Here is a 24,731-nt window from a genome sequence, read left to right on the forward strand (position 1 = left end):
ACCTTTTAGTACAATTAAGCTGGTTCAATGCAAATGACACCAAATAATGTCATAATGGAATCAATTTTGACAGCTGACAGTGTATGTGTCTATAATGTTTTATAAGTAACAGAAGAGCATGACAGAGGTTTATGGTTGTACATTTGTTGTGGTAGGCATTTGTTTGCAGCAGTGGCTTGTGATTTCAAGTTTTCAAAATAAGTGATAGTTCTGTAAGAGGAGACCCTGGCGCTGCTACCTCTTTGCTTGCTCAGTTCGTTTTGCTGGCTTTTATTTTCTGTCCTGTTCTTACTCTTCTCTGTTTGCCATTGTCTCTCCCAAGTATTGTTAACTGCATTCTTGCACAGCTATCCATCCATTCTTTTCACCTTTCACCTTTTTTTCTTACAAAAGTATTTGCCTCCTGCCACGCCTTCTGGTGATGTACAGGCCCTTATCCCACTCCCTTATCAACTGGAATACGTACATCCATGAGCATTTTCTCCCCTTCTCTGCTCAATTCCACTATTTCCAGTCTCTGTGTCAAGTACTGTGTCCCAACAGCCCTTGTAGTTGCCAGATATCTCTGTCAGGTGCTAAATCTCTTAAACCTCTGTACTGCTGTCTCCTCTGTATGTTGTCTTCATTTCACCTTGTAACTCTGAGTCAAAGAAAACAGATGGTACATCTGAGAAGCAGCTATACTACAATTTTTTTTTGCCTTGGATATCCTTCTGGCTATGAGTTGCAATTTGTATATGGGCTGTATCTGGGGTCAGGTGGAATTACCTGTTCTAGGTTGGTGGCTTCCTTCTGCTGGGATGCAAATAGCTGCCTAGAAAGCAAAAATTTCTTGATCTCTGCTGAGCTTTGTCACTTGCATCTAGAGATGTTGCACCCTTCAGCAGATCAACTTCGATGCCCCTGCAAATGGCTTTCTCTTGTCATTCTTCCTTCCTCCTCGCCCTCCCTGCGTCTTTATGTATTTGCACAGATATCTGCAAGTGTAAATAATAGAAAGAGAAGGACGTGAAATTGCAGATTCTTTCCATAGGGTGAAGGCATCTTCCTTTAATGCTTTTATGACTAAAGTAGTTTATTTTAGCCTATTTGAGCTCAAAACCAAAATAAATTCAAACTCCTTAAGCTGAAATACTACCTTCAAAGCTTCTGGCAAACCTATGGCAAAACTAAGAATTCTATGTTTACACTCCAAAACCAAAGACAATTAAAGCTATTTTTAAAGTGAGCTGATATTCACGTTGGATTGTTTCACAAAGGGAGATACATACTCCTGAAAACTAGGTCAGATAGCAACATAATGTAATTGGTTCTGTCTTCCTCTCTAAAGCTTCTAAGTTTTTGGAACTTTTTATTGGAATCCTGATATTGCTGGTGTTTTGAAGGACTATTAACCATTCCTCTTTCTGTACCCATATCTTATGCAAAATGTCATCCCCTCTTACCAAAGTTAAATGATTTTCTTTAGGTTTAGAGCCGCAATGCATTGCTTTTGAGCTGAGTAAGAGCTAAACACACTTGCCAAACAAGTAGCCGCTCAATTTATTTACAAGATTAACTGGATAGGTACCTTGTTAAAAATCGTAAAATAAAAACCTTTGCAGTTGTCTCTAAAGGGTTGGATTAAAACTTAAACTGTATATCACTTGTGAAAAATAAATGTCTGGGGTATACATCATTATTTTTCTTTGTTTCTTCTTGATTAGCCCAATTCCATTGACGAGTTCAAATAACCATTCTCCTGAGTAAAAATTGTTTCTTTTTTTAATGCCTGCTATTAAAGAGAATCAGTTGCCTATTTCAAATAAATATTGTCGTGCCACTGTGGGTAATCTGATCAGCAGAAGTGATGAAAAATGTATTTTACAGTTCTTGAAAACATTTTTGGTCTGTTACCTAAGACACAGTAACAGTTTTTCTAGTTTTAATGGAAGTCCTTAAACAGAGCTTGTACAAAGTAGTAAGGAACTCCCTGTGTATGCTTCTTTGGGTGCAGGGTGTGTGTGTAGTAGTTTGTGTTGTTTTTTGTTGTTGTTTGTTTGCTTGTTTTTTAAAACACTTTCAGTGGCTCTTAATTTTTTGCTTGAGCGATGTTTGTACTACTAAAATAGTTAATTTGAAATTCCAAATCCCAGACTCGTTCTTTATGAACAGCACAGTCAAATTTTGTTAGTTTTAGCTGTAAATATATAAAAGCCTCTTTGCTCTATTATTAATAGAGCGGTAGCTTTTCTTGCAACCTAATTGTGACTTTTAACTGTCTTTTTTATTTTTTTCCAGATATAAAGCCAGCTAATGTGTTCATTACAGCAACAGGGGTAGTAAAGCTTGGAGACCTTGGACTTGGTCGATTTTTCAGCTCCAAAACCACAGCTGCACATTCTTTAGGTAAGCTTTCGCTGAGGTACAAGTGTTGGGGAGGTGGATTCTTTTAATATAGTGGCAATAATGTCCCCAGTCATGAGCATGGAAAGTTAGATGCAGCTAAAGCTGTTATTAAATAACAATGATATAACCCAGTGATCAGCACCATGGACAAATACGGAGATGCTCGAATTCTGGAGGGTCACTTGCAGCAGCACAGCTCGTTGGGGATTTTTTGGGGTGTTTTTCTTTTCTTTCCCTTTTGTTTGAATTATTTAATATACATTCCTGGCTCAAAACACGTCTTCAGGACAGTAGTGTTTTCCAGAAACGCTAGAAGAAGTTAAGATCAATAATATGGATGCATTTTTTAAAATTCATTTGAACTTTAATGAGTGTTGGAAAAAATCTGGTAATTCTGTGTGCCTGTAGGGGTAGTATTGATGAGATGTTGGTTATGTGCTTTGAAAGGGCTAGCAAGGGAGCTTCCCTGTTTTAAGATGGAGTTTTTCAATATAAGCTAAATAAGGTAAGGATAGATGAGAATTAGGCTTTATGAAACCTAAAGACTTAAACAAATCGAAACCTCAAACAAAAAAACAAAAACAAATCTCAGAAAATTTATTTTTTGTAGAAATTTTTGTAAAAAAAACTTTCTGAAATGCTTATTATTCTCTTACAAATAATTTTTTCATATAATTTGTATCTTTTGAGAAGCATGTGGAGACTAGGATGATTAAAAAGCTTTTAGAGAAGAAAAAGTGCAAATTTCGCAGATAGTTTAAATGTAGGGAATAGATAAGTGACAGGGTCTAGGAGGATCTCTCTGTTTACAAGGGTTTTCTCCTTTGGAGTAGCATCTGCTTAAAACGGAAGTGTAAGAATTAGTGTTTATGCTACAGTTATGTAGGTTTTTTCTAGTTAAGAAGAAAAGTTCTTTTACCCTCCTGAAGTGGCCATGTTTAGTGGTTGCTGAATTCAAGCCTGTTCAGTGACTGCAAAGGGTGTGAAACGCACTTGTAAATACCTGAAGAGCAGGGCCGTTGATGGCAGCATCCAGAATTGTCTTCTGTTCCTTGTAAAGAGTATTGAGGCAGGCAGAGCACCTTACTGAGACCTGAATACAGATAGGTAAAATCAGTTCAAATGTTGCTGAGTGAGAATTTTTAACAAATGGCAGTGACAATTCTTTAATTAGACATTTGAATAATTTTGTTTGACAGGAGTGCACAGGAAAGAAGATAATAGCCAAGAAGACCAAGAATGCTTTAGCAGTAGTTACAGTCCATGTCTTAGGACTATGGAAGGATACACAAAGAATGCTCGGATGGTGATGTTTTTAATTAGACAATTCTTTGTGTATCCTCTCAACATCCCTGAGCATGTCCAAAAAATGTGTAGACACAGCACTTCAGGATACGGTTTAGTAGATGCAGTGGTAGTGGGCTGATGGTTGAACTGGATCATCTTAGAGATCTTTTCTAACCTCAATGATTCTATGATCAGTACAGTGTGGAAAGAGATGACTGATGCTTGGCATGGACGTTCCACATTTGAGGTGTGGGTGATACTTGTGTTAACAGTCCAAATCCCCCTATTTTAGAAAGGGAATTTTTGATCTGATCCTTACTTCTTTCTCTTCCAGAAAGCCTTTGGTCACTCTTTTGTGCCTTCCTGTTTTTATCACATTTGGTGCATACTGATACTGGTATAGTCAAAACAATGACATATTAGTAGGACTGAGGTGAAACTTGGACACAGATGTGCAATCTTGCATTAATAAAAAAGAGGAAGAAGGACACAGTGGAGAGGCAGGGAGACCAGATTGGACATGTGCTTCGAAGTTCAGATATAACCCTAAGAATCTAATACCAATTCCTGAGTAAATGTGGTATATAAAGTGCTGCTGCTCATGTTGCCATCGTAGCTCAGTGGCTGCTCTGGCAGCACTGTGGAGACCTTATTTGTCATAGCTGGGTTCTGCTGCTGCCTGCAAATAGAAGAAGGATGTAAAAACAGTGTCAAGAGGGAGTTTCTTCTGGACTGTATTTGCAGGAAGCTGTAAACCCTAATCTGTGCATAGGAGTGCACAAAGAAGGCAAAAGTCAGTTGTGAAGGTGGGAGACCTAGACTTGTGTTCTGAGGCAGAAGTCAGGAAGTTAAGGAGGAAGAAACTGCTTCAGCTCTGGGTTATTTTGGCTCGTTGCAGGGGAATGGTTGCAAAGGGACTGAAGACTGAGCTAGAGGTAAAAGCAGTGTGAAAGTAGAGGGTAGGGGGATGGAAGCTTTGTTCCTTACGTTGGGTGCTGTGTCTTGGTAGAGGTGCTGTTATTTTTTATTTTCTTCTTTCCTCATCTTCTTCCATTTCCCTCTTAATTGTGACCTAATGTCAGAATTCAGCCAGGAAAAAGGTTTTGTTCAGCTGTTAACTCAGGCTACAGTGGAGACAGTGACATTCTGATTTATAATGTCACTAGCAGAGCTCACTTCTTAAAATGGATTGCTCGTGCAGTTTCTGATGCTGGTTTTCCTGATTTTTTTTAAGAAGTTGCATGTTTTTTTATGATTCCATAAACCTTTGGTGCGCAAAACCCAGTGAATTACAAATGTATTATGTGTAGCAATTTATACTTGTTTACAGGCTTTATAAAAATTTCAGTAGCAAACTAGTTTCAGGCTTTCAGAGATAAAGAAATGTACTAAAATTTTCATTAGCTACAGCTTCTAATGCTAATTATGAATAATACTGATTTAATTAGAATACTTCCTGATGGTCCAGTTGAAACAAATGATAATACTGCACTGGACAAGGTTTGTTAATGTTTTTAATTCTTTCTGTACAGCTGTAGTAAACCAGTAGAATTTTCTGTTGTGGTATGTATATACCGTGTTGAAAATAGAAAATCTTTATTAAAAAATGAAAAGGAAATGGATGTATTCAGAGTTGTTGATTTCAAACAAACATGACAAAATTTCTTTGTTTCAGAAACCAAGGTGTTAGTAAAGGGGAAGATTACCCACAGAAGATGATCCAAGAAAGGCTTCTTATTCCTTTCCTTATGGCTGTGGGTGTTTTTGGTGGTGGTTTTTACTGGCTGAATGCCAGGCCTTATCCTCTTTGAAACAGCTATTCTGAGGCCAGCTCATGGAAATGTGCATTTGTTTTAATCTTTGTTAGCCATTCAGTGGGTTTAAGGATAGTCCGTATTTTAGTATTTCAGTTACAAAAAGAAGAATTAAAAACACAACACTTTAGTTTCCTGGTGTGGTTGTGCTGAAGGGTTGCATAGTGTCCTGTCCAGGCAGATGCTACTGCATGATGTGAATCTCTTCTTGCAAGGCAAAGGAGCAGATCAGCAATCTGAAAATGCTTGAAAGCAAAGCATCATCAGTACTGAATTCTGGTGTCTCTTTTGTGGTTTGACAACTACTGTCAATTCCATGGTGCTGCTGTCCCCAGCACAGAGTGATGTTGTGAGGGATTTGACTGTAAACTTATGCAGATTCTGGGCAATAAAATACCTTATAAAAATGCGTGCCAATGCTCTTCATTCTTCTTGCATAGGGATCTCTAACCCAGCAGAGGGTATCAAAGCCAATGCTGAGGTGGTGGCATGCAGCACCATTTTGCTGGGAGCAGAATAAGCTCCACTTCTGTGCTCTCAACCAAACTGTTCTGAGAACCTGCATCCTCAGTGTACAGGAAGGTTAACAGGCCAATTTGCAGCTGATTCATCACAGTCCTGAAAGGAGCTGTATTAAAACAGCTCTTACTTTATGTACAAAACCTTGAGTTCTCTTACAGTAGTCTGAAAGCTGAAGATAAATTATTGTGCTGTTATAATGCAACATTATAAACTAACCCCAGATATTTATAGATTGATTTCTGAGGATGGGCTAGGTTGCAGAATTACTTTGGGTAAGTGCAGTATTTAAGATTCTGTATCTGTGCTTGAAAACAAACCTATGACTTAAAGATCTCCTACAGCTATACTGAAATAAGTTAAAAAAATAAAGTTATGGAGAATTTGTTGTGTCAGTGGTTTGTTACCCTCACTTGTACTATAACTGCAGCTTATTTGTAACTTCGTTTCTCAGTCTTCAGCATCAACCATTCACCTTGATAAGCACTTGTAAATTGTGTTGGTCTCTGTATTATAAAATTCCTGTGATCTCATGGACATTAAGTCATAAACTATCTTTTGATTGCTTAAATAAATTTGGCCTTTTTTAAAAAAAAATAAGCTAAGTATTGTTTTAGATTTCTTTGAAAATCAGTGACTTTGGCTCCCTTCCTGAATTCTGATAGTTACATATTCCAATGCAGATTTTCCTCCCAGCTTAAAAATGCTTCTTAGTACTTATAACTAATTACTGTATTTTATTCAACTCCTCCATGCATTGCTGATTTTCTGGTGAACACACTCTCCTCTTTCTCAGCTGCAGTGAGTTATGCCTTTATGCAGGTAATAAGATGAACTTGACTTCCGTTATCTGAGTTTCTTTGTCATTGATCCTTCAGATCCAGCTTCCTGCCCCCTGATAACCACTATTTCCATTGTGTCTGCCTCTCCCAATAGCAGAAAGCTCACTTAAAGTAACAATGTTTTTCTGGAGCTACAGCAATTTTAAAGGGAGGGAGTTCCAGAAGAGCAACAGATTCTGAGGAAGCAGTTTATTTGACTTGGGCTGTTCTCAAGATTTCTGTTCAGACCTGCAGGTTATCAGAGATGTGCAAATGTAGTGAACAGAAAGCTAAAGTTATAGGTGTTGTTCTTAAAAACATACGTTACATCTTTGTTTTGTATTATCCCACATCTATTTTGGTACTGTATTTCTCTTAACGGAAGAAAATAATAATCCAGGAAAAAAACATAGCATATAGTCACATCTAGTAATTGCTTGCCAGCAGTACAGTGCTATGTACTGAGATTGCTCACCACTTTAAAGAATTGTTGCAATGCCTTTACTAGTTCCTTAGTGTGAGAATAATGCATCTTGTGTGCCATGTTCTGTTAAAACCAATTTATAAATAGCAATGACGTCTAGATCTTCAGGTTGATTTTGTGATTCAATGCTAGCATAACTGTAATTGTAATTCCTTTCACTTGTTGATCATTGGGGGATTCAGGTTGTATTGCAGTTAAGGTGTTATACTAGGCTAAACACTGTAAAATGATAGCATTTGTTCTTCCTTTTCACTATCATCAATCTTTCACAGTCATATCAGACCCCTAATGTATCAGCAGGCTTCCCAGAGCTACTGGTTAAAATTACCTTTGCTTTTGGTAAACTATGAACCTTCAAACCTCTGTGTTTTCAGCTGCCCCCTGTGGATTCTGTGAAGCCGCTTTCTGGCACATTATTCACTGCCAGCTACTTGCGTGATGTCTCAGAGCAGCAAAGGCAGTGCTGCTGTAACCAGCTAAGAACCAGATTACTGTTAAACTGTACTTTGTGTGCTTAGATGAATTCTGTCAACAAAGCATCAGAATATACTAAACCAAGTGCATTAATTAATGGATGCAAAATACATATGAAAGTTTTCAGAGATGTCCAAGCTCACAAGTCCTCGGGATAAAGAAGAAAATAAAAATCAAGAGGGAAACACAACAGCAAGGATAATAAAAATATGAAAGCTGTGTAATGCCAAATGTTGTTTAGTTACAGCTTCCAGTTTTAAGATAGCTGTCATTAAACACTCCTTAAAGTACTGCTGTTGATACATTAGACTAACAGAGTTGCTTCTGGATATTCTAGTGGCTATCTTGGTGTTGAAGTGCCTCTTCTTTCACAGGGAAAAGACCATCCTTCTTGACTATTTCTCTGTTATGGGTGAATTTGGGTATCTTGTAAGAGTTAATGGTTTTCGCAGTACTCCAGCATTTTTAATTGCCTTTCCCCAGCCTTTCTCCTTTTAAGCTCTTGATCTTTCACAGCCTTAGTTCCAAGCAGTGGTGACTCCTCAGGCTAGTGCTAAGGAAGTCTCTGGGGAGAAGGACTGTGGCACCCTCTGCTTTCCTGGGGTTGGAAGTCTCCCGCAAATTATTTAGGGGGCCCAATAAATTGTAGAATGCAATATGGGACTTCTATCCTTGCATATCTGTTTGAGAGGCACCTCCCTAAGAAAGTATGGAATAGTTGGAGATGTCAGCCTTTCTGAAAGATGGGGCACATTGTCAAAGGAATACCCTCAATTTTTGGAAACTAATTTAGAGTACAATTATTAATCTTATTAATTAGATCTCTTAACCTGATGATTGAGATTTGTGATTGCTTAACATATTCACTATATCTCCATTTCTGGTATTCACAGAAATGAATTTTGAATAGATGAGTCTCGGAAGCGTGAGACTCATAATCTTCGTAATTTGTAGTGAGAATGCTGATTTTATTCTCTGGACGTGTTGCAAGATGTTTAGTTTCAATATAAGGTCAACTTGTGTGGAATTGACAGAATTTAGTTGGTTTTCATCTTCAGGATTCAGTGCTTAAGAAAATATTCCACACAAAGTTAAAGTAAAAATTAACACAGACCTTTGACTCTTTGTTATTAGGCAGTTGTCTGTGGGGATATAGGGAGAAAGTTCAGAGGTGATGCACCAAAATTGCCTCTACTGTTCTTTTTCATAACTTTTTTCTTTGTTAATGTCACATATGTACCTATCACTCACATTTTTTTTTTAATATGGCTTTTTTTACAGATCTGAAACATCCGTCTGAATTTCTCTTTTCCAAGTAACTTGTGACACAGATGGGTAGGGTCTGATTAAAATCAAGAGGAGAGATGTCCTGGAGTATTTAATGCTTTTACAGAGCTCTGAGGCAGGATTAAGCTAGGACAGTCACAGATTTGGGAGCTGAAAAGCCCTCACAGAGTCTAGTCCTGCAGCAGATGGCCGAGTCACTCTTGGGAACCTTGGCTTCTGCTGGGCGTGCAGGTTTTCCTGACTTCCTCTCTGGGAAGCTTGAAGATCCTGGATTTCAGGCTCAATTTTAGTTTCAGATAGTCAAACTAAATTGTATTTGTTAGTTTCAAAAGCAGCTTTTTCAGATCTGTATATTCTCGAAAGGAAGAACAGGCATCTTATTAAAATAAAAAAAAACAAAAAAGAATTCAAGCCCTGGAATAGAACTTCTAGTTATTATTTCCAGCCACAGTGATAACAGTTTGGAAAGGAGCAGGGATATGTGTGTGTGTGTTTGTACTCTGTTTCCTTCAGAAGGAAATAATTACTTTCCAGCTTGTTTAATAGCAAAAATTGCAAGTATTCTACAACTGAATAATTCTGGTAATTGGATATCAGAACTGAAAACAAAGCTGCACTAGATGAAATAGATATCTAATTAACGTGTATTTCTGTCAAACTCTAGAGTCATAAGAATGAATTGAAGTTATATGCGTGGCCAAATGAAAAATACAGAAGATGGAAAAAAAGGTTTTTAGCCAGGAAAGCTGTACTTTTACTGCTATCTAACAACAGAAATTTTCATTCAAAAATGTTTCTGTATTTTATTGCAGTTGGTACACCTTACTATATGTCTCCAGAGAGAATACACGAAAATGGTTACAACTTCAAGTCTGACATCTGGTCTCTAGGCTGCCTGCTGTATGAGGTAATACTGATATATACTGTGAACTTAATAACATGGTTGCACACCCACCTTGCCACCCCTCCAAATGTATTGAATACTGTTTTAGGATCTATTTCTGTATTTTTATTTTTCTGAGAAGTATATAGCATTGTGGAAAAGTTACTTTTCAGTTATTACATGTCTGTCTTTCATATTAGCAATGAGAACTGTGATGCAACTTCAGCATATGAAATAACTCTTATTTGTGTGTTACTCAAGACTTGCTTTTCAGTGGGCTTGCTACAAAGCTTTTACAGCAATTTCTTGAAGATTTGCTGCAAAGCTTTTACAGCAATACCTTGAAGATATAGAAATGGATAATGGCAAGCACATCTAAAATTGTTCTAGATGTTTTTAAAGTAAATGTGTTGAGAAATAGAAGGAGAATACACAACTAATGCTTTCAAAAACTGTAATATAGTTATTTTAATACAAGTTTCATAGAATCGTAAAGTTGGAAAAGACTTTAGAGATCGACTCCAACCATACCTGTCTACTACTAAATTATGTCCCCAAGCACCTCATCTGTCTGCCTTCTAAACATTTCCAGGAATGGGGACTCAACCACCTCCCTGGGCGGCCTGTTCCAGTGCTTGACAAACCTTTCTGTGAGGAAGTTTTTCCTGATGTCCAATCTAAACTTCCCCTGATGCAGCTTGACACCATTCCCTCTTGTCCTGTCACTTGGGAGAAGAGACCAACACCCACCTCTCTGCAACCTCCTTTTAGGCAGTTGTTGATCTCCTCTCAATCTCTGTTACTCCGGGCTAAACAACCCCAGTTCCCTCAGCTGCTCCTCATAAGACTTGTTCTCCAGCCCCTTCACCAGCTTCATTTCCCTTCTCTGGATGCGCTCTAGCACCTTGATGTTTGTCTTATAGTGAGGGGCTCAAAATTGAACACAGTACTTGAAGTGGAGCCGAGCCTCACCAGTGCTGAGTATGAGGGAAGAATCACTTCCCTGGTCCTGTTGGACAGACCTTTTCTGATACAAGCCATGATGCTGTTGGCCTTCTTGGCCACCTGAGCACGCTGCTGGCTCATGTTCAGTCGGCTGTTGACCAACACCCCCAGGTATTTCTCTGCCAGGCAGCATTCAAGCCACTCTTCCCCAAGCCTGTAGTGCTGCATGGGGTTTTTGTGTCCCAAGTGCAAGAGTCTGTGCTTGGCCTTGTTGAACCTCATCCCATTGGCCTCACTCTATCCGTTCAGCCTGTTCAGATCCCTCTGTAAAGCCTCCTTACACTCCAACAGATCAACACTTCCTCCCAGTTTAGTGTTGTCCACAAACTTGCTAAGGGTGCACTTGATCCCCTCATCCAGGTCGTTATTAAAGATGTTTAACAGGACTGGACCCAGCACTGAGCCCTGGGAGACACCACTTGTGACCAGCCTCCAGGTGGAGTTAATTCCATTCACCGGAACTCTTTGGACCTGCCATTGAGCCAGTTTTTAACCCAGCAGAGGGTGCGCCTGTCCAGGCCAGTGGAAGCCAGTTTCTCAAGTAGGATACTGTGAGAAACAGTGTCAGAGGCTTTACTGAAGTCCAGATAGACTACATCCACAGCCTTTCCCTCCTCCATCAAGGAAGTCACCTGGTCATAGAAGGCAATTGGGTTAGTTTGACAGGATCTACCTTTCATAAACCTGTGCTGAGTAGTGAGCCTGATCACTCAGTTGTCCTATTATTGCTGTGAGATGGCACCCAAGATCACCTGTTCCATGACCTTCCTTGGCACCGAGGTCAGACTGACAGGCCTCTAGTTTCCTGGATATTCTCTCTAGCCCTTCTTGTAAATGGGTGTAACATCTGCCAGCCTCCAGTCCAATGGAACTGCCCCAGTCAGCCAGGACAAGCAAAGCAAAAAAGTCACTGTGTGCTTATTACTACTAGCCTGGGTTAACTTTCAAGGTAATGACTTCTGCACAGGTATATGAAATTTTTCTACTCTTTCCTCTCTTCCAGTTCAATAAACTATTGGTTAATTTCTTTATTAATATGGTTGAGACTGGTAGGAGACACATAATTTTGAATGATAGTATATTCTGAGAAAAATGAAGATACAGGGCAAATTGAAATTGGGGTGAGTGAAGATGTGAAGAACAGGTAGGCTTCTAAGGCAACTACATCTTCAAAGTTCTTTGCATATCATTTGTTGATCAAAAGACTAAACACTTGTGTTGAACGATGCTGGAAAAAAAATCTTTCTATCAGCAACAGCAGTGAAGTTTTTCTAGTCATGTTCCAGATAAAAACTAATATACCCAGCTCTCTTCTCATTTACCTGGAAGCCACCTGCCCCAGTGAGTCAGCAGAACTCATTTAACACATTAAACATGATTTGCACCTCCTGTTATATTAGGACTTTGTATAAAGCATTGCCAGCCTGTTTAAGTTGTATGTTACTACTAGGTGAGTTGTCTCTGGTAATATTAGTTTGTTTTCTATCACTAACGTGGTACCTTAAATATTAAAAGGGCAAATAGCTATATTGCAGTTCTGCAGTGTTTACACATCTATGTATAGTGGTTGCTTCGAAGTCTTTGGGACAATTCGCTGGGATGAAGTCTTGATACCGGATAAGCAAGCATTTAGAATCCTGAACTGAAACCTAATCCCAAACTGGGAATCCTTAGTACTGACTATGGCAACTGCCATCAGTTTCAATGCTCTGCTTTACACACTTGCGCAAGCAAAAGCCTAAAGATAGCGTAAAGGTAGATAAGGATTTTTCAGTTTTACTATTGCTTTTCCCTTTTTTTTGAGGATTTTTTTAATCCAGAAACAAATAAAATCCTTGAATCAATAATTATTATATAAAATAAAGCTGTTTTAAGGTTAATTCTTCTACTATATTATATGAAATAAAATTACTGGATAGTAATCTATAGCACTTTTCTGAAGATTTTTTTTTTGATCTTGCTGCTTTGATGCTGGTACAGTTTATTAAATACCTGTGTGAATATTAATATTTTCTTTGGTTTGATAAATAATTTCAAAATAGCCAAATACCTTAATTTCATTGATTAACTGAGTGTAGTTAAGTACCATTCTTTTCATGTTTGAATTTTTTCTTAATGTAAGACTAGAGTGATTATTAGGATAGTTATTGTTTCTACATATTCTACAGCTATTGTATATGGAAGTGTATGCATCTATAGCTTTTCATTTTTTTAGAGGAGCATTTATTCTATTTACTTAATTCTGCAACATACCCAATATTTGTGGTGGGGTTTTTGGAGAGATGTTTTTTTTTTGTTTGGTGATTGTTGAGATGTAATTTTAAAATTTTAGGTATATTAAACTCAAAATGCATGTTTAGCATTTTTCCTCTTTTTTTCTCTCTCTTTTTTTTTTTTTGTTATTTGAAAATGGTTACTTAAGGCTCTTAAAGGCACGCATAGACTAATGCATGGTATTTTTGTTATCTGTGCAGTTTTATGATGGATATCTTTTTGTGATCTGTCTATTGCCTGCTTTTTAGCATGTTTTATTATGTCGATTTCATGTTGATATGTGCTCTGGATTCTCTCCAGCTTAATTGGAGAAAATCTGTGGCACGTTTATCACTTCTTAATAAATGCTTAATTGCCGCTAAACTCTTTTTAGTTATATTTTAATTTAAGTTTAGAGTAATTTGCTATATTGTATGTTGTTTCTAAAAATTATTTCTAACGTATATTACAGTTTATTATTCAATGCTAACAATGTGGCCAGTAAGATTTTTAAAAGCATATTTTAAAGTCTGATTTTTTTAGAGCCCCAGGTATTCCTGAAACCTCAAAACCACTACCACTAGAGTTTTAATTGATATGCAACAAAGTAGACTTTACTAATTAAAATCAAGATGCTGTGCTTTTGCTACATGGACCTTTACATGGAAAAGTAGGTTTTACACATTTCCTTTTATTGTTCAGCGTAGCAATTGCATCCTTACAGGGTTGTAGGTTGGTGGCTTACAGTTCAAAAAAAAAAAAAAAAGGAGAAGAAAAAAAAAAAGAGAGAAAGAGAGCTGCCACCAGCCCTGAAGACAGACAGTGGGCTTTCGTCCCTCAGACACCCCCAGAATACTAATCAGGAAAGTCAGACCCTGGAGGTCAGGGAGCAAGTCAATCATTCTAGCGATCGTCTCAGTGTGGAGGATCAAATTAGCCTGAAAAATTCAGCTGCTGGGAGGAGAGGGCGAGCAGCTGTCAGGGGCAGCAGCGAGATGCACTAATGAACCAGATGAATAGTGCAAAAGCTTGAAAATAAAAACAGGACAGTTGACATTTTTCATCTGTCAAAGCAGGAGATGCATGAAAATATAGTATTCCTGTTTTAACTCCTTAGGGGACATTCAGAATTTTTTTAACACTCCACAGCATTCAAACAAAAGTACTTTTTAATGAACACCTAGAGTACAAAAATGAGTATCTATGCATTTATCTAGAATTTCTGCATGTATATAGATCCTGCAGTTGATTTTTCTTTTTTTTTTTCTTCCCTTTTTTTGGTCTTTAGCTTGCATTTTTAACATTTTTTTTAAGGTAAGAGACAATGTCATGTAAATACAAAAAATTAACATTATTTTGGTAATACAGAGTTTTTGGGAGGAGTGTAGGATGGAAATGTAGTATGGTATTTGTTTTGGGAGCTTTAACATTATTTATTATTACTTGAAGGTAATATGAAGAAGTACTGAACCATTTGAGAACATTTTTGTCAGATGTAAAGTAAATGTAAGAGTTTTTCATAATTTTATTAATGCACTTTCCCCCAGTGATAGCAGTGCGTAGACATGAAAGAGTTAAATTGCTATCTGGAAGACCACAAGACAGATGAGAGCCATTTTCAGCTTGTCCTGTCCCTGCTGAAGCTCACTGAGTAGCACAGCATGGACTACCGTGTTTCACACACACTCTGCCTGTCTAGGGAATGTACACATTGTCCTTCCAAAATCAAACTTATTAGCACATGTAGAAAAGGGTGACTGACTTTGGGGCAGCACTGCACTCAAAGCAGCATTCGTGCTGCTGCGGTTCAAAGACTTAGAAGGCTTTGAACAGAATGGAGAGATTTTAAATGAATTTTTAAATTTGTAATCCTGCTAACCAGAGTGTTTGTTTCCACTTTAAATGTCAAGTTGTAACATTGTCTGGAAATAAAACGTAAGTTTGCTAATGCTGGTTTTAAGCTGATCATTTATTTAAGCGCTCTCCAACAGATAGTCTTATTTTTGTGTTACAATTGTAAATGAAAGTCACGAGTACCAGTTCTGCACTTCTGACGATGTTTTGGGATTTTTTTTTTTTTGTAATCATTTTTGAATAACAAACTGAGTTATGAAGTTTTTGGGTGTTTTGGAAGTCCAGATGTTATTAACTTTAGTTTTCTGTTTTTAAAACAACCACTTTATTGAAGCGTAGTGTAATAGGAGTGGAAGGTTACAAAATCTGCTACTGTTGTCCAGCATTTTCACCATACGATATTACTTTAGATCAGATAGTGTTTTTAAATAAATTATTATTGTTTTTTTCCTAAAAGGTCTTCAGAGGAAAATTACATTGTGGGTTTAGGGTTTGTCTCCCTCGTGGTGCAAGGATGCTTAGTGCTCGTAGCACTATCGGAAACTACTCAATTCTTTCTTATACTCTGTTAATGAAACTATTATGGCATACAGTGCAAATATTGCAATACAAGGACCGTGACAGGTATGACTATATGACGTATGATAAATACACACAGTAGTTACAGTAATAGTTTTGGAACTTCTCTTTTTAGCACTGTGATGCTTCCAAGCAGGGAATCAAGAGTCATTAAAAATCACTTTTGATTTGTTAATATTGTAGGGTTTATGACAAGACAGGTTTACTAAGCATGAAAGAAAACTTTGCATTTTCTTTAAACAGATGGCTGCACTGCAGAGTCCCTTTTATGGTGATAAAATGAACTTGTACTCCCTGTGCAAGAAGATAGAACAGTGTGACTACCCACCTCTCCCTTCAGATCACTACTCAGAGGAAGTAAGTAATTTTCCTGTTCATGGGCTAGATCCTCAGGTTATGTAAGCTGGCACACTTCCAGGGAAGTAAATGAACTTGTGTGGTTTTATGTTATTTGCAGATTATGCCCATAATGTTTGCGTGTTGAACTTGCTCAAATGTTCTTGTCAAAACAAGTTTCTGATACAATTTTGAATTTTGGGGTACTAGTGATGGAAACCTAATACTGTTATCTTGTTAATTTCTTTGAGCTGCCTTGCAAGTAAGAAAAAGCTTTCCCAGAATGCTTGTTCTATGTGCCAGAATGGGATTGAGTCTTACATCTGTAGGATGTTTTTTGTAAAAGCACAGCTATACAAGTTTATATTGCACAGTAAATTAGTGCAACAGCCTTGCTTCTCCAGGGGCTTGCATTAAAAGAGACGTAATATAACCCACTAGTAAAAATGAGTTGTTTAGTTCCCATTTGTCTGCATTATAAAACTGCAATGTGCCATTTGATACAATTGAACAGCAGTTCTTTTGCAAGGAAGAGTGGTTCTTGACAACACTAGTAGTACGTTTTAGAGAAATATAGGCAGACATAATATAATTGAATTTAAACAATATACTCATGCATATCATGGCACTGTTTGTTTTAAGCTGATAGGTAACAGTTCTTTACTGTCATTAATGCATTTAAGGGGAGGCACTTGCTTTTTTAAGCTCTAAAATAAAAAAAGCCTAAATAAGTGTTTTTCTTAGTGTGAGTAACAGAATGGGAAAATATAAATGCTTGCTTGGTAATGTTTTGAGATGCCAGCTTTGAAATGCTTTCCTACTTTGAAAAGAACTGGGGAAACTGATAGAAGCTGTAAACCAAAGAACAGGTATTAGTAACCAATTCTAATTGAATTCAGCCTACATGAATTAAAGATTACTTTGAAAATGCAAATAAACATGAGCACTGAAATACTTTTAATAAACAATGTTGTGCAGTTTCACTTGTAGAATAGGGGCTGTAGTTCTGAACCTTAATTGTCTTTTACATTCAAAGACAGTGATTGGACTATTAATAAAAGATAACTGCCCAATGTTTTGTTTTGTTTGGTATTTATAGTGACAATTTTCCCCTTTTATGAAAAAAATAAAGGACCTGAAAAGATAATTTGGTGATGTTACAAAGAACGAAAGAATAAGCTATTGTGTAATTTATGCACTGTACTTCTTTGTGGGTTTTCCAGTTAGTCATTTTACCTGGGCTGTTTTTAATTATTATTTATTGTAGACTCTAAATACGGCAGTTCATATAACCAATTTCAGAACTGGAGGCCTGGAAATACAGTAGGGTGTGAACAATAATGCAAAATGATAGCAAGAATGTCAGGGGCCGTTCTTTGTTGTGTCATTCATACTGTCTTCCTTTTTCCATGAAGCACATGAATATTTCACATATCTGCATCCTCATCCTCTATTCTTCTTGACTAATTTTCAGACTGTCTGAATTTGCATTTCACATGGTAGCTGATTAGGAGATGCCGAGTGCAGCAGTGAAGCCTCAGCAGGCGGTTTCCATGGTGACCTTCAGCAGGATTTTAATGATGATGCCACTAGTGGTTCGTTGAAGTTGGCCTGCCTGCAGGGCTACTTCACTGCAGCTAAGTGTGAAGTTGGATATGCGGATTCCCAGCCAAGGGGCAAATATCAAAGTCTGGCACACATAGAAGGTCTGAGAGTTTGGATGGGGAAAGAGATTCCACCTTTTACTTACATCTGTATAGTTTCTAGTATTGAAAACAGATGCAGAGCACTCAACATGCTACATTTTCTCTATTTCAAAGCAGACGCGTACTTCTCTGCCTTGGATAAACCATTTACACGCACAAGTTAAAATGCACAAGTTATTTTAAAGCATAACGAGAGAATCAGAGTGATGATAGGTAAGGTAAGGAGAAAGTTATGAAAACGGTTACTTAAAAGAACTAATCAATTTTGGAAATTGTAGTGAGGACATTTTTAGGTTTCAATATGAGGACTTGTGTCTTCACTAAGGTAGTGGGAAAAATAAATATCTTTTTTTAGTTGTTGCACCAAATTATACCTTTTTTTACTTGCATGAAAATAACATTGTGCTGGGATGAACTGTAAAAATATGACAGGTAACACTTGTTTGTTTATTAGGATACTGTCCTAAATGTTTCATCTCTACTGGAAATGTAGAGATCAAACTTTTGACCAGGTTGGAAGCACATTCACCGAGTGGCAAAGATCAGGAATCACTGAACATTAAAAAACACTTCATATTTTATAACAAAGAATTTTACGAAAAAAGAAAAATCATTGAGTGTTGATTGAGTGTTGATCTCTACATCCTCTGATACAGGAGTGTGAATACTTTTGTTACAAAATACAACACGAGCTTTTTAGAGAAACTTTTTGTAAGGAGATTTTAATGGGTTTTAAGATGTGACAATTTTCTAAATTTTGAACTCTGTAAGACTCATGTTTTAATAATGCATCACATCCATGTCTTCACTGAACAGTGTGGCAGAAAGATGCACCTTAAGGTAGATGGATGGGTGGATATGTATTTTTTTTAAAAAACCCTTTGATTAGTAATTCTAATAGCCTAAAATGCATTTTCACAAACTTCCTTTAGCAATAGTCATGAGCCAAGTTTTCAAATACTGAACAACTTCGAATGTCTCAGTTTTTGACTATTCCTAAGGGATGTCTGGTATTGAAGGGTTGCATACTCAGCATTTAGTGAAAGTGGTTCTGCTTTAGGGAATTCAAATGGGGCTTCCTTGCCACCCCCAGTCAATACTCTTAAAATACTGTCAGCCAGTATTGGTATCGTGTTGTTTTCATGATAGATGTTTTTCAATCTTTCCTTTCATTAAGGTGAATTTCTTCAAAAGTTGGCAGCCAAGTTCCTGCCCAGATGGGAAGCCTGACAGAGCCTACGAGGCTGGAATGGCAGTGTTAGTTACCAGCAGAAGGGCTTGAGAATTGCACTGGAAGAGTATTTCAGTCAGGTCTCTTATTCAGTTTAAGAAGAGTTTGGGGTTTTTTCCCTATCCAAAATTTCCTGTAAGAAGTGTTTTCTTTTTCAACTGGCTAGCATTGCCAAGTACTTGCCTGTCATAGTTATGTCTTTCCACCCCTCCTCTTAACTTGAGTGATAGTTATTTATTTCATAGCTGAAAAACCTACTTAAGTTAAAGAAAGCGTGTCCCACTGCTCCGATGTCAGGCTAAGCTCCAGCCTAAAGACAGTGATTGTGCTAAGTGCACAGAGGAGGTTAAGAACAATAAGCAGCTGAAGAAGTTTGGAGCTTGGGGATGCAACAGGAGGTCCCTCCATCTCAGTCACAAGTCTGCTCTGCCTGTTGGCCTGTTTGTGCCAGATAATAAAAAAATTACTCTGTCTCTAATGAATGTCTGACTTTAGAATCCCAGTGCCTCTTCCCATGATACTGTTGAGCTCTTCTGCTACATTAGAAATTTTATTATACTAGAGGGGCTGACAAATGGATTTCAGGTTTATTGAAATGAATATTCCTGTAGGAGTTAGAGGAATATTGGTATAACCACGTACTAACATCCAGCATGATCCCAGTTTCAGTCCTGAAAGGCTGTCTTCCTGTGTAACTGTTTTCATCCTATAGAGCAAAATTAATTTGCCTTCTCCCAATGTTTGCTGTTCAATAGCAATTTCAAAATTCTTGAGCTCTTCTGAGCCTTGCTCAGGATCTGTACCATTGTTGTGCAGTGTCCCAAGCATTGTCAGGTCAAGCGTTCCTGCATTACAGCTGAGATTCTGGACATGGGAGGACGGGAGGAGATTTTTGCAGTAATAGCAGTGACCAATATTTAAATGCTAAAACTCATAGCCAAAGGAGATCTGTGACTCTGGTTTATTTTATTACAGTAAGCAAAGGTTTGTCACTAATTGAGCTCACCTCTTGCACTATGTTGGGAAGGGAATTTCTGAGTACACTGATAAAGTGACCGTCCCTTACTGTGAACGCAGTCTTGTAGAACCTTTCTTGCATCCTAACAGTAGTAGCTACATATACATTTTGGTTAGAGCGAAAAATAAGAAGCTGCAAAATGCCACCAGTCAAGACACCGTGTGGGTGAATGGATTTTGCAAGTGTACTTACAGGGATTAATAGGACCTAAAGCCTTCCATGCGTTTAGACCTTTTAGTAATGACTATGTTTTGCTACAGTGGCTTTCTTAGTAAGGAATCTTCTTGGTCATTTTATTGAATCTTTGAATTTTAATATGCTGTAACAAGTAGCGATGTAACTCGAAAGGAAGGTCTTCTGTTTAATGACTTAACAGTTTGAGCCTGAAATTGATTTTAACACGATAAAGTTCAGTTTAGAAAACAAAACCCCCAGGCCAGGATTGAAAAGACATGGAGTAGCCTGCTGCAGGTAAATGAGGCTTCTCATGCTTTTCACAGGTAAATTTTTTTGAAGGTCTGCTTCTGCTGTTCTACCCACAGTCAAGTTATCAGTATACAGCTAGTAAAAACAGGAGAAAGAATACATGTTTCCCCTCTGATGATAGCTTTATAGGTGTCAATCTTTCAAGGTCTTCTAGTAAGACTTTATGTACTATATTACAGTTCTGTTGAATGGGTGTATACACACAAGATGCTATGTCATATTCTCCAGATAAATCACACTTGTATTCTCTTTGCAAAATGTTTACTTGTTTGAGTCTAATTTCAGGCTTCGGGTTTTTGGATATTCGTTATTCTTTCCTGTTTTCCATGCAGGCTGCCTGAGATGTTGCATAGCAAGGTGCTCATCTCTGCTAATAAATTGTGCCTGTTCCTTACACTGTGTCCCACCTTATTCTTCTACAGGAGATTGTTTTGCTTTGCTTATTTGTATTACACATTGGCAATTATTATTACTTACAGCAGTTCATGATTTCCAGCATTCTGTTCTATATATGATTGGGAGTAATTACAGGCTTAGAGTTTTTCCTGACAGTGTTATTGTGTTTTATTTATTGGCTGCCAGAAGCAATATGATGGCTTTTATAACTCCTTTAGTCAAAATATACTTAGCATATTTAGGATTCAAATAGCAAGTCTGTTACAGATAATTTTGATTTAGTATGTTTCTTTTCAGTCCAGCAATCTGACCACTACGTTCAGAATTCGTGATCTCATTTTTCAATATTAAGCTCTTCTTGCTAAAGAAAGGAGATGTCTAGTGACATAGGTTTTGTACCGTTAAATATGAAAAAACGGTGCATTGTATACAATTTACAATGTTTCTGCAAGGGCTAACGGACAAGGCTTTGAATAGTAATATACAATGATTCTTGCTTAACTTCTGGTGTTCCTGTTTCTGTGCATTTAAATTAATCTTCTGAAAAGTGAAAGGAGTGTAATTATAATTTAAAATCCTTCTTGGTCTTTCTATTAAAAGCAGGAAAGAAACTCTCAGATGGCGGATTTGAATAGGCTATCTATGTTACTTTTGAATAATCATGGTGATGAGGTTGCTCTGCTAGTTGTGATGATCACAGAATTTTTCAATAGCTGCACCTAATAGTACTGGGAGGGAGACTCGATCAAATTTAACTATTGCCATGGAAGGGCAGACTGCAAGCTGTTGGCTTTTTTATGGGTCCCCCCCCCCGCAGTGCCATAAGAGATTCAGGAGGATTTGGCAAAGCTACTCAAAAGAAGCAAGAGCTGCAAGGTTGGTTAAGGTGCTCTTGCAAAGGATTGTAAACATTTTAATAAGTTGTCGTGTCCACATTAACAAATGCTTAGGAGATATACACAGTTTAAAAAAGGTGACCCATCAGAAGGCTGTCCAGACTACGTTAAGTTCTAGTATCACCTCAGGCATATCAAGGGAGGAAGATAAACCTGTAGTTGTTTTGCCAGTTTGTGGAGGCGATGAGAAGTGTCCAAGTGGTGCAGAAGCTCTTTGGGGTTGCTTCTGCTGAGTATGTGCACTGGCCCAATAAATTATGGTATTTGTGGATACGTGGGATTTTCTAGTCATATTCGTTTGTTTATTCCCAGATGGAGGCTTCCATGAACATATTTGTTGGTTATGTGCTGCTTTCTGTAAAGAAAAAAATCAGTAACCTAATCCCAAGAATGAGTACTGGGCCATGGACCAAAGGTTATTTATTCCAGTATCATGTTTCCAACATTAGGCAAGTGGACTAACAGGGCCAGCATAACATGGTACTTCCCCGGAACACTTTCCCAGCTTCCAGGTTTGAGTTGGAAGTTCTCCTTAGAGATAGAGGCTTTATATTAAATAGTCCTCAGTGGGTTTATTTTGCTCAGCTGTTTTCTGCCTCTGTGTGTATCGGTAGCTTCTAGCAAGAGAAGATTCTTCAGGTTAACTGTGCAACACAAGGAGAGTCGCTGTCTTTTGTTTGTTGGAACCTGTCACGCAGCAGTGCCGTTTATTGCCAGCTAACTCTTGTATCGGGAGAGAACAAGCAAGCAATCTCCATTTACCTTCTGGGTGCAAAAGCACAGAAATTTTCATTTAAATGATGTATATTGGGACTAAATGCATGTCTAAAGTTGTATGTTAAAAGGATTAGAACTTAAATCTTCTCCTCAGTTTTTCTGTACAACAGTGCAAACTAAAAAAATCCTGGGAGTATGTTGCATAAACGCTTGCATAGAACTGTGTGCAGTGTGCGTCGAGAGAGGGTGGGCTAAGTGTGTGTGTTTATGCAGATTTGCTATGTTTGGCTAATGTTTGCCACTCTAATTAATTTGAATTTGATAATACTCAAATACTAATTTACAGGATTGTTGGCTTTCTTACATGTTATTTTCCTTTCCTAGCTGCGACAGTTAGTTAATATGTGCATCAACCCGGATCCAGAGAAGCGACCAGACATAACCTATGTCTATGATGTAGCAAAACGAATGCACACACACACTGCGAGCAGCTAAACAGACATCAGATCCTGAAGAATAAAGCAGAGATAACCAAGTATTTTAAGTAAATCAGCCCACCTCTTTGTGTGTTACTGAAATGTAATTATTTGAAACTTACTGTTGTGCTTTGAATTGTAAAACAATTTATATGCAAGCTTTGTTGTTTTCTGTTAATTTGTTTTTGTTTTTTTTTTTTTTTTTGTATTTTTACTAACTTGCAGTTCTACAACAGGTTTAAATACGTAAAGCATAACTTTGAAACATACCAGGAACCACTGTTTTCCATGTTAAGTGGGTTCGGGTATATTTTCTTTAATAACAAATTTGTATTCAGTTGGGCCTCAGTTCTAAAACACAGTTGCACTTTTGCACACGATACAGATATTAGGCTTGTTATCCAGAAGCAAAATGTCTGAATCTCTCACCTTTGTAGTAATTTATGGAAAGTATGAATCAGCACAGTTAACTTTATTTTAATCTTTTTTCTGAGAGGGACATAATTATTATAGAAGGTTATTGTATTTTATATTGAATTGTAGTTTGCAGTTCTTACCGTAAGAGTAGACAGTTGATCGGATTAGTTCTCTGCTTACCAAATGTGGCAGGAAAATAGTTTTAGGAAAAATTATCATGCTTAAATTTTTGTAACATCCCTTTTTCTTTTGCTATTCTGTCATAATGCACATTAAACATTTGTTGGAGGTTTTCTGGGAAAATCTGAGGTGTTGATTCTGCAGTCTGATCGTTTTCAATAGACTTGTGCAGCGCTGCCCTGGGGCAATAGGAGTCTGCATAGTTAAGCCTTAAAACCATGCAGATGCTTCTTGTAGCAAATGGGGTTCTTTTGAGGGTAGCGTTTATGAGACGCCCTGATTAAAAGATACGATCTTTAAGTCACAACTTCCCAATTGTTTACATCACTGTCTGTAGATTTTTGTGTTTAAAAATAATTTGAATCACGTTACAGTATATTTAAATTTTAGATTTTTTTAAATACAGAAACCCTCTGATAAATATACAGTAGTGTAGTATAACACAAAACTTATTCTTCCTGAATATTTGGTTTTGTATACCTATATGCTGAGAATTAGTTTTATATTTAGCAAAAGTAAATATTAGCTTTTATATTTAAAAGAAGCTTGCCACTCCTTCATTTGGGAAATTAAAATATATATTTGCCAAATGTCTTACAAATACTTTGTTGGTTGAAAAGGAAATTCAGAATATTCTTGTTAGACCTTAATACCTTTTTGCGTATGCTTAAATAATATTTTTATTGTTAAGGATGGAAGATGTCTTGTTTTTAAATGTGGTAAAAATGGAGAATGAACTGAAATTGCTTGTGTTTTAAGACTGAACTTTTTATACAGAACTGTCAAAACATAATTATTACTGGTGATATTGGTAAGACACTATTACAATCAGTTAAATCTTTATTTTCCTTCTGTGAATAAAAAGAAGTTAGGTTAAATAAAAGCAGTGGTGTGGATGTACACATTCACATATAGATTCTAGATGCAGTCTGTTCCCTGCATGCTCAGAATTTTTTTTTTTTGTTTCTCTGTGCAGCTTTAATTTTTGATTTCATATAATACTGAAGAATAAAAATCCAGCTATATGGTTTGTGGATGAAATCTTCAAGCTAGGCCAGGAGTTTTTCCTGTTTTTGTAATTTTTAAAACTACATAATACTATGGGAAATTGCGTTTGGCAAAATACAAGAGTTTTTAAGTAGTATGTATCAGATCAGAGCTTATCTTAATGCTTTTTTTTTTTTATTTTTGTTTCCAGATTTTGTAGGACAAATCCTTAGTTTT

General features: G+C 37.2%; 1 protein-coding gene across 1 annotated transcript in view; it reads left to right on the plus strand.

The window, feature by feature from the left end:
• The window catches only part of NEK7 (NIMA related kinase 7), a 69,905-nt gene extending 45,405 nt beyond the window's left edge, over positions 1–24,500 (plus strand). The window contains exons 7-10 of the mRNA XM_069862547.1: positions 2,281–2,388; positions 9,887–9,981; positions 15,892–16,005; positions 22,819–24,500. Of these exons, the coding sequence (XP_069718648.1) occupies positions 2,281–2,388; positions 9,887–9,981; positions 15,892–16,005; positions 22,819–22,929 (428 nt within the window). The 3' untranslated portion in view covers positions 22,930–24,500. The remainder of the gene's footprint in view (positions 1–2,280; positions 2,389–9,886; positions 9,982–15,891; positions 16,006–22,818) is intronic.
• Positions 24,501–24,731: the final 231 nt, after the last annotated feature.

The sequence above is a fragment of the Phaenicophaeus curvirostris genome, chromosome 8, assembly GCF_032191515.1.
Source record: "Phaenicophaeus curvirostris isolate KB17595 chromosome 8, BPBGC_Pcur_1.0, whole genome shotgun sequence".
Classification (NCBI taxonomy): domain Eukaryota; kingdom Metazoa; phylum Chordata; class Aves; order Cuculiformes; family Cuculidae; genus Phaenicophaeus; species Phaenicophaeus curvirostris.